The sequence below is a fragment of the Culicoides brevitarsis genome, chromosome 2 (assembly GCF_036172545.1).
Source record: "Culicoides brevitarsis isolate CSIRO-B50_1 chromosome 2, AGI_CSIRO_Cbre_v1, whole genome shotgun sequence".
Taxonomy (NCBI): Eukaryota; Metazoa; Arthropoda; class Insecta; order Diptera; family Ceratopogonidae; genus Culicoides; species Culicoides brevitarsis.
The window spans coordinates 40,886,760-40,896,565 of NC_087086.1; the positions used below are offsets into that span (position 1 = coordinate 40,886,760).

Genomic DNA, 9,806 nt, shown 5'->3' on the forward strand with positions numbered 1-9,806 from the left:
AAAACTGCCAAAAAATTGAAACTGAAAAAAATTTTTTTCTTTGACATAGTTTTGTTTTAAAAACTAAATCAAGAGCAAAAAAACTGTGTCAAAAACTGTGTCAAAGCTATTTTTGTCAAATCTTGCTCCAAATGGATAAAAATTTGTCAGAGGGCTCTAATTTATCATTTTTAATCATTTTATAACTCAAAACTGCCAAAAAATTGAAACTGAAAAAAAATTTTTTCTTTGACATAGTTTTGTTTTAAAAACTAAATCAAGAGCAAAAAAACTGTGTCAAAAACTGTGTCAAAGCTATTTTTGTCAAATCTTGCTCCAAATGGATTGAAATTTGTCAGAGGGCTCTAATTTATCATTTTTAATCATTTTATAACTCAAAACTGCCAAAAAATTTAAACTGAAAAAAATTTTTTCTTTGACATAGTTTTGTTTTAAAAACTAAATCAAGAGCAAAAAAACTGTGTCAAAAACTGTGTCAAAGCTATTTTTGTCAAATCTTGCTCCGAATGGATAAAAATTTGTCAGAGGGCTCTAATTTATCATTTTTAATCATTTTATAACTCAAAACTGCCAAAAAATTGAAACTGAAAAAAAATTTTTTCTTTGACATAGTTTTGTTTTAAAAACTAAATCAAGAGCAAAAAAACTGTGTCAAAAACTGTGTCAAAGCTATTTTTGTCAAATCTTGCTCCGAATGGATTGAAATTTGTCAGAGGGCTCTAATTTATCATTTTTAATCATTTTATAACTCAAAACTGCCAAAAAATTGAAACTGAAAAAAATTTTTTCTTTGACATAGTTTTGTTTTAAAAACTAAATCAAGAGCAAAAAAACTGTGTCAAAAACTGTGTCAAAGCTATTTTTGTCAAATCTTGCTCCGAATGGATAAAAATTTGTCAGAGGGCTCTAATTTATCATTTTTAATCATTTTATAACTCAAAACTGCCAAAAAATTGAAACTGAAAAAAAATTTTTTCTTTGACATAGTTTTGTTTTAAAAACTAAATCAAGAGCAAAAAAACTGTGTCAAAAACTGTGTCAAAGCTATTTTTGTCAAATCTTGCTCCGAATGGATAAAAATTTGTCAGAGGGCTCTAATTTATCATTTTTAATCATTTTATAACTCAAAACTGCCAAAAAATTGAAACTGAAAAAATTTTTTTTCTTTGACACAGTTTTGTTTTAAAAACTAAATCAAGAGCAAAAAAACTGTGTCAAAGCAATTTTTGTCAAATCTTGCTCCGAATGGATAAAAATTTGTCAGAAGGCTCTAATTTATCATTTTTAATCATTTTATAACTCAAAACTGCCAAAAAATTGAAACTGAAAAAAAATTTTTTCTTTGACCTGAAAAAAAATTTTGTCTGTTTTGTTTTCAAAAATGGATAAATCAAGAGCAACAAAAAAAACTGTGTCAAAAACTGTGTCAAAGCTATTTTTGTCAAATCTTGCTCCAAATGGATTGAAATTTGTCAGAGGGCTCTAATTTATCATTTTTAATCATTTTATAACTCAAAACTGCCAAAAAATTGAAACTGAAAAAATTTTTTTTCTTTGACATAGTTTTGTTTTAAAAACTAAATCAAGAGCAAAAAAACTGTGTCAAAAACTGTGTCAAAGCTATTTTTGTCAAATCTTGCTCCAAATGGATAAAAATCTATCAGAAATCAAAATCATTTATCAAAATTTTAAACTTAAAAATGAAAAGCTATTTTTTAAATCTTGCTCCAAATATTCAAAATTTTTAAAAAATTAATTTTAAAAACTAAAAAAAAATTAAAAAATCATTTTTTTTTTAAATTTAAATATTTTTAAAACGAATTTCTGAAATTTTTTTATAAAAATTTTTCGTTAATCGACAATTTTTGTTAAGTACATGTACGAACGCCTTCGATCCATAGGGTAAATTTTTTTTTGATGCTAATTCAACTTTGTTTTTCTGTCAACGACTCTGTCTTTCCCGAAACTACGACTCGTGAGGGCTCCAAATAATCCGAAATTTCAGCAAAACTCTCGAAAATTATGGTATTCCCATTACGTGCATTAACTGCAGGATCTCGTTACGTATCAGGTCAGTAAATTCTCAGTGCAAAACACTTCTTAGCAACTCCGTGAAATTTCTTCCGCGACGTCATGTCATTCGAAATCGTAAAAATCGTGCAAGAGCATTTAGAGAAGAACGAACTTCTCGCTGCGACGGAATTAATTAAAGCGCAAACGAGTGAATCGTTGCATCTGGTATGCTCGGAGCTCGTCAACATCGCCGCTGAGCACTTAACCCGTGACAATTACGCGAAAAATGTTGAAAAATATCTCGCTTGTGAGAATCTCCTGCGTTTAATTGCGGCCCAAGCTGTGAAGGAAGATGCGCTTTTCGAGTTGTTGGAAGTTTTGGAAGGCGTCGATCACGATGAAAAGTTCACGAGTGTCTTAAAGGCGCTTCAAACTGTCTTGCTGCGGATGGATCATAACAAATCACAGGCAATCGCATGGGTTCTTGACTCGGTAGTGCAATACCTTGAACGAGAGATAAAAATGCCGGATATGCTAAAAGGACAAGTTGGAGCTGAAATGGAAAAATTAATTGAAAATGATCCGACAGTCGAACGCTTGCTGCAACTGTATTTGACAATATTTTTGTTCTTGGAACCTGTCCAACGATGCTTGCTGACACAAACACACGACGCTACACAAATATTTTTCAACCAAGACTTCAACAGCAGGAATGTCATGACGACATTTTTGTTGAAACTGATGGAAGGCACGTTCGCTCATCTGAACTTTGACCTCGGGGCGAAGGGTTTTAAGTCTTATAGTCGACAACGAGCTGAAAATTTGATGGAATTACTCGGAAAAATTTATCCAAATATTTTTAAACTGTTCGAAGTCATGGATGATCGACATTTCGTCAAAAATTTACCTCAAAAACCGAGCAACAAAACGGATTTCAAGAACATTTTCTATTCGGAGGAACGATTTACAGAACTTTCCGTCGCTATGGCGTTCTATTTAACCTTCGTCGAGAAAATTTTTCTGCCATTACCTCAAATCTACCGCAACGAATACAAAATTGACAAAGGCCTCTTGTTAGTAAATCACTTTTTGAACACTACTTTTCCTCAATTACAGAAGAAAGGCATCGCCTTGGGGCTGGAATTGGTAAATTTAGCCTCAGATTCAAGTCTGAAAGATGGCGATATCGACTCAGATACAAGAAATGCATTTTTCGACTTGTTAACAAAAGTCGTAGTCTTCTCATCGGACGAGCAAAATCGCAAAAACGGCATGAAACTCTTCGATTTGTACGTTTCCAAGCACATTTTGACTGAAAAATACAAAATTATCGATCATTTGTTCAACACGACATCGCATTCGGGGCTTCTTTCGCATACAACGATGATTTACAAAGGCATCGTCCTTCAACTTTTGAACTCGGGAGACTTAAGTAACTTCAGTTCTGCCAAATTTTGTAACATTTTGAAGACTTACGTGTGTCGCTTGAAAGACGGAGAGAAAACCGACTTGATGGAAAGTCACGAACTGCTGATGACGGCTTTGAATCTCTTGATTTTCCTCATGATGCGTGACAAGGACAACTGTACGGGCATTTTTAACGTCATTGATGAGCTGCAAAAGAGTTTTCTCGAGCCTTTGGAGAAAGCGCTTCAACTTTCGCGGGCACATTATGCGAACGAAACTAATTTGGTTGAGAAGGGAGAAGAGCAAAAGGCAGAAAAAATGGAAATTGACATCCAAAATGATGCGGAAGACACTCAACTTGAGATCACGAAGGAGAAAAAGTTGGAAATTTTGACTTATGCGACGAATATGTTCGATATCATGAGTCGTTTGCTTGCTCGGGTTCAAGAATGTGTCGATCTGAAGAACAAAAAATAAGTTTTTTTCAATAAAAATTTTTTTAAAATTAATTTTTTCGTTTTTTTACTTACATTTTCGATTCTTGGTCTAATTGCAGGATACAGATTCCTCTTGTTGGCACGAAATTCAGCTGTGAGACATCCCAAAAATGTAAGATTTTTGTCAGTTACGCCTCCGGGACCTCCCAAGAAGGAAGAAACTTTCGATGATTTCCGTGTTCGTGAAGAAAAACGGGAACAAGAGTTCGAAAATGCCTTCGCCAAAGAGCAAGAAGCATCACAAAAGCAAGAAAAACAGTCCCATGAGGAAAAAGAAGACTCCGATGACACCGTCGAGATCAGAAATAAAATTCTTGAAGCAGCTTTGAATTACGTTCCGCAACACGGATGGAGCAAAACTTCATTAGCGCACGGCGCCGAGCAAGTCGGATACCCAAGTATCGCTCATGGGATGTTTTCACGAGGCGGCGTCGAAATTGTCGAGTACTTAAATGCAAAATTCAACAAAGATCTCATCGATGAAATGTTAAAAATGAGCGCCGAAGAAGGCAAATACGACACGCCGACGAAATTTGTTGCAAAAGCTGTCGAATTGCGACTTCGCATGCTCGAGCCTTATAAAGATAGTTGGCCACAAGCTTTAGCTTTGATGGCGTTGCCACCGAATGTTCCCGTTTCGTTGTCGAATCTCCTCACGATGGTCGATGATATTTGTTATTATGCCGGAGATCGATCTGTGGATGTAAGAAATTTAAAATTTTTAATTTTTTGAGATTTTTTAAAATAATTTTTAATGATTTTAGTTCAATTGGTACACTCGTCGCATTGGATTGGCGAGCATTTACAAAGCAACTGAATTTTTCATGCTTCAGGATAAGTCGCCGGATCATCAAAAGACATGGAATTTTTTGGAGCACAGAATTAGCGATGCGAGCAAGATGCAAGATTTCCTCAAACACTCTGAGGGACTCACCAAAGGCATTCAACAAACGGGAAAAAGCATATTTGATACCGTAAGTTTAATTTTTTTATAAAAAATAATTTTTTTTGTGAAAAATTTTAATTTTTTTATAAAAAATTTTTTTTTTTGAAAAATTTTATTTTTTTTTTATGAAAAATTGTTTTTTTTTTAATTTTTTTTTTTATGAAAAAAATTTTAAATTTTTTTTTTATGAAAAAAATTTTGAATTTTTTTTTATGAAAAAAATTTTGAATTTTTTTTATATGAAAAAAATTTTGAATTTTTTTTTTATGAAAAAAATTTTGAAATTTTTTTATATGAAAAAAATTTTGAATTTTTTTTATGAAAAATTAATTTTTTTTTAGAAATTTTTTTTATGAAAAATTATTTTTTTTAATTATTTTTTTTATGGAAAGTTTTAATTTTTTTTATGTGAAATAATTTTTTTATGAAAAATTAATTTTTTTATGAAAAAATTTAAAATTTTTTCAGGAAAATTTTAATTTTTTCCCAAAAATGATTTATTTTTAGGCTCGTAACATCTTGGGCATGAACTTTGATAGAAGTCGAAGGTGAAAAATTCACACAAAAAAGTCAGTTACTGTTGCAAAAGAGACTCTCATTGACTGAGATGTTAGGACTGTGTACTCAAAGTCTGTAGAAATTTACTTGGATGTACCTTACGTTAGTTCAGAAAATAAATTTAAGTAGTTTTCAGAATGAAATTTGGCCTTTTTTCAGTAGTCTGAGCGCAAACTAGCATCAAAAAGGCGAGATTTCGGTTCTTTTTATATTTTTTTTTTTTCAATTAATTATTTTGAAATTTACATTTATCCGTAAAATTCGATAAAAAGAGAGCTTATTTTAACATATTTAGATGCAGATTCGATTATTTTTAGGCTGTAACAATAGTCAAAGTTGTTTTTTCCCAATTGAGAACATCAATTAAGTTTGTAAAAGTAGCGAATTTATCGAATTTTTTTGAAAGAGACTTTGTTAGTTCGATTTTTTGGGGGATTTTATGAAATACAAAACAAATTTGATTATTGTATCAGACAAAATTGGCCTTAAACATAATACTTTTAGGTGATAATTAACATAAAAAATTCAATATCAATAAAAATTATTCTAAAAATTAACCTAACGATAGTACAAAGTAAGAAAAAAAAGTTCTTATTGCTTCAAAAGATCCCGAAAATAACGATAGAGCGAAGGAATTTGACACGAAAAACGAAAAATCTCCCCGTGAAACGCATCCGAGGGGGAGAAAATATCTTTGGAACTCCATTTTTTTGTGGTTTAAATCTAATATTTTTCATTTTTATGGCTCGTAACTATCACTTTGGAGGAAATCTTTCAGTTGATTTGGTAACGGAAGTTGCTCGATGGTCTCCGTTTGATGGATACGCGAACGAATTTGGTTTTTACAGAGATGCTGAAGTGACGTGACCTCGTAAAAGCGATTGATGGGGTTCGTTAATCGCACGGGAAATGGCGGTTGCATCTTCGAATCTTGTTTGACGAAGCCAAAAACTCCCGTTTCCGAGCGGCGCATCGTTTCGAGTATCAGTTCGACCGGAGATGCGAATTTGCTTTCCTCGATATAGGACCTAAAATTGAATTTTGAGTCAAAAATATGAAAATTTTTGAGAAAAAAACTTACCATTGGTTATCTTCATCCAAGTTGATGCGACAATGGAGCGTAACGCCAGCTGAACGGAAGCTCAGCGTAAATTGATTCTTCTCCGTTTGCGAGTTTCGCACGAGAAATGAGCCGTTTTCCTTGCCTTTTAGCTTTTTTTGAGCGTCTGTGCGTTTGAGATTGCCCCAATACCATCCATATTGAGCCAGCTCCTTCTTGATGGCACGCATTTCGGGCGATTCGTCGTCCCGCGGAAAGATCCCGAACGCCCTATCACAGGAAGACGCAACTGTGGGCGCGACATTGTCGCTTTCGAGTACAATTCGAGCTGCTTCCTCGACACTGTTGTTGTGTTGTGACTCGGATGCCTTGACTTTTCGCGTTGTATTGTACCGTTTTTGCAACTTTCGTCGGATTGTGTAGAAGATATTGACGGTTTTCTTGTTGCTACTTTGCTCCGAGGTCGCATTGTAGTCACTTTTGAGGCGCGACAACGACGAAAACCACTTAAATCGACTAAACGTATCTGACTCATTCATCGTGAAGGTCTTGCGAAATTAATAAATTTTCATATTTTCACGTTTTTTCTTGCACAATTCACTCTGCGAGCATTCCAATCGGTGTCAATCCTTCCAAAACGCGAAAATTTCCACTTTTGCTCTTGATTTTCTTTGTTTTTCTCAATTTTCCTTCCTCAATGTTTCTTTTTTTCCTCTGTTACTTCTTCACTGACAGCTCAGATTGGGCTTTTATTTTTGCTTGAAGCTCGAGATCGAGCAAATTTTTCTTCGTTTCATAAATTTTTGTAATTTTTTTTAAAAAAATTAAAAATTTTTTGATATTGATAAAAAATTTTTAAAAAATTAATGAAAAAAAATCTTTTTTTGATAAAATTTAATTTGTTTTCATGAAAAATAATTTTTTTATGAAAATTAAAAAAAAAATTTTAATTTTTTTTTAAATTTTTTTATGAAAAAAAAAGAAAAATTTTTATTTTAATTTTTTATGAAAAAATAATTTTTTTATAAAAAGTTTTAATTTTTTTAAGAAAAATTAATTTTCTAATGAAAAATTTTTAATTTTTTTTCTGTAAAATATTTTTTTATAAAAAATTAACAATTAATTTTTTTATGAACATTTTTAATTTTTTATGAAAAAAATTTTTTTTATAAAATTTTAATTTTTTTATGATTTTTTTTTTTTTTTTTTGATAAAATTTAATTAAAAAGTTTGAAATCTCGAGCTTTTAATAAAAAGATAAAAATTCGAACTTTTAATTAGACGAAAATTTGCAATCTCCAACAGCTGTCATCACTCTGTTTACTAAAAAAATTTCAGGGCAGAGCCTTAAAAGCCCATTTTTGACTAAAATCTTCATTCCAACTCACAAAATGTCGATAAAAAATGAGTAAGTGACTTTCGTAATCTCAAAAATCAATCATTAAAAATTTCTTTTTAGCATAAAAATCATGCCAAAGGCAGTTGTTGTCGATGAATGTACTTTAAGGGGTGACATCACTATCGGAGCAGGATCTGTTGTTCATCCCGGAGCTTGTATTATCGGTAAATTTTCTAATTTTTCGCTTTTTGAACAATTTTTTATCGAATTTTTCTTTGCAGCTGAAGGAGGTCCCATCATAATCGGCGAAAATTGCATCTTTGAAGAGTATTCAACGATCATTAATAAAACCCTGCCAACGGATTCCGAGCCTGTAACGATGACAATTGGTCCAAATAACATTTTTGAAGTCGGTTGTCGGATCGAAAGTCGAAATATCGGAGAAAAAAACATTTTTGAGTGCAAAAGTTTCGCATCGCCCAACGTGAAAGTAGGCAATGGATGCATAATTGGAGCTGGATGTCAATTGCAAGGCGAACAAGAGTTGAAAGAAAATACCGTGGTGTTTGGGAAGGATTGTCAACAACGTGAAGCGATCGAGAAACAAGGTTCACACATTTTGCAAGTTGATTTTCTGAGGAAAGTTCTTCCGAATTATCATCATTTGAAGAATAAAAAGAAACCGGGCGCTTAAATAATCTCTCACAACATTTTTTTATTGGTTCGATTTCGATTGTTCATTCCCGTTTCCATTTTTTTACATCGCTTTCTTGCTGGGTTTCGCCAAAAGTTCGTATTTTGTCTGTGATTTGAACCACAAGAAGTAGGGAATGGCCAATGAGGGCAACGTCATGATGGCAAAAGCGAACCAATCCAAGAAATGTGATGAAAATTGCTTGTTGAATTGGGCGAGAGAGACAATGGCACCTTCTCCGGGCTCCGAACTGACCGTAAATTGCAAATTGGCTGCTTCCTCAACTGGTCGATAATTGACTTCGGCAGCGGTGAAGTTGAAATATCCATAGGATTTGGGACGAACGACGGCAATGTGCGAAACATTCGTTTGGGGAGCAATTCGATCGATTGTCGCAGCTAATTTTCCGCCAACAACTTCAAAAGCTTCGGGATGGAAACCATTATCAACTGCAAAAGGAGAAAACAAATTAAACGATGACGACAAGCGATAAGAAAACAGGATTGTTACCTAATTTAACATCGATTGCGGGACCATTTCCAACGTTGAAGAGCGTATATTTGACAATCACGTCTCTGTTTTCGACCAAATATTTGTTCAAGATTTGCTTGGAGACCAATAAACGAGCTACTTGTTCATCCTCGCCGGAGCAAGTCACGGTGAAAAGTGCCAAAGCAGCAACGATAGCGTATAGCATGTTCATCTGCAATGCAATAAAATGCGTTTTTAGCTTGAAATTACGACAAATCTTTGTGTTTGTTGAATGAAATCTCATGTGAAATGATGTTAAAAAGGATTAAAAAAGGATATTTACCTTGGATTCCTTGAGTTAATCACGTAAAACCGGGACAGAAAAGAAATTTCGCTTGACACGACGGCAAATGAAGTATTTTGACAGATTCTGACGTGGCTTGGGGTGTGTTCGGAAAGGTAAATGATGGAACTTAGTACGAAAATCAATCAAGAGATGGCATTTTTTTAGTTGAGGAGCTCGAAAATGAAAAATCCAATGTAGTTTTGAGGACTCAATTGCACCTTTCAGTATTATTCGAACAGTAAAATATATCAAAAAGTTAAAATTTGGTTATTTTTCATCAAACTTTTCTTTTTTAACGAATTTGAAAAGTATGAGATATAGAAAAATTTAAGAATTCAAATCATCAAAGGTATGCAATCAATTCAACATTTATTTTTTGAGGAATTTGACTAATTTTAAGAAGATTTTGAACTAATTCAAGTGTTTTATTGTCTTTAGAGTGTATTTTTGATACCTTATTTATGATTTGTATGCA

At 32.8% G+C, this 9,806-nt stretch overlaps 5 protein-coding genes across 5 annotated transcripts; 3 read left to right on the forward strand and 2 right to left on the reverse strand.

Moving 5' to 3' along the window:
* Positions 1-1,939: 1,939 nt before the first annotated feature.
* Positions 1,940-5,514, forward strand: LOC134829330 (ubiquinone biosynthesis protein COQ9, mitochondrial). The gene is made up of 4 exons (XM_063842367.1): positions 1,940-2,071; positions 3,977-4,620; positions 4,682-4,891; positions 5,371-5,514. Exons 1-4 carry the CDS (start codon positions 2,023-2,025, stop codon positions 5,413-5,415), a joined length of 948 nt encoding a protein of 315 aa, XP_063698437.1. The 5' UTR covers positions 1,940-2,022; the 3' UTR covers positions 5,416-5,514.
* On the forward strand, positions 2,080-3,932 carry LOC134829328 (glomulin). Its single transcript, XM_063842366.1, has one exon. It carries the CDS (start codon positions 2,134-2,136, stop codon positions 3,895-3,897), a length of 1,764 nt encoding a protein of 587 aa, XP_063698436.1. The 5' UTR covers positions 2,080-2,133; the 3' UTR covers positions 3,898-3,932.
* A 398-nt stretch (positions 5,515-5,912) lies between the features above and the next one.
* On the reverse strand, positions 5,913-7,198 carry LOC134829331 (suppressor of cytokine signaling 6). Its single transcript, XM_063842368.1, has 2 exons — positions 6,503-7,198; positions 5,913-6,449 (listed from the first exon to the last, which is right to left on the reverse strand). The coding sequence occupies exons 1-2, from the start codon at positions 7,018-7,020 to the stop codon at positions 6,161-6,163; spliced, it is 807 nt and encodes a 268-aa protein (XP_063698438.1). The 5' UTR covers positions 7,021-7,198; the 3' UTR covers positions 5,913-6,160.
* Positions 7,199-7,791: 593 nt separating this feature from the next.
* On the forward strand, positions 7,792-8,526 carry LOC134828336 (dynactin subunit 6). Its single transcript, XM_063841267.1, has 3 exons — positions 7,792-7,889; positions 7,941-8,044; positions 8,102-8,526. The coding sequence occupies exons 1-3, from the start codon at positions 7,873-7,875 to the stop codon at positions 8,512-8,514; spliced, it is 534 nt and encodes a 177-aa protein (XP_063697337.1). The 5' UTR covers positions 7,792-7,872; the 3' UTR covers positions 8,515-8,526.
* Positions 8,511-9,434, reverse strand: LOC134828335 (translocon-associated protein subunit beta). Its single transcript, XM_063841266.1, has 3 exons — positions 9,329-9,434; positions 9,025-9,217; positions 8,511-8,963 (listed from the first exon to the last, which is right to left on the reverse strand). The coding sequence occupies exons 2-3, from the start codon at positions 9,215-9,217 to the stop codon at positions 8,578-8,580; spliced, it is 579 nt and encodes a 192-aa protein (XP_063697336.1). The 5' UTR covers positions 9,329-9,434; the 3' UTR covers positions 8,511-8,577.
* Positions 9,435-9,806: the final 372 nt, after the last annotated feature.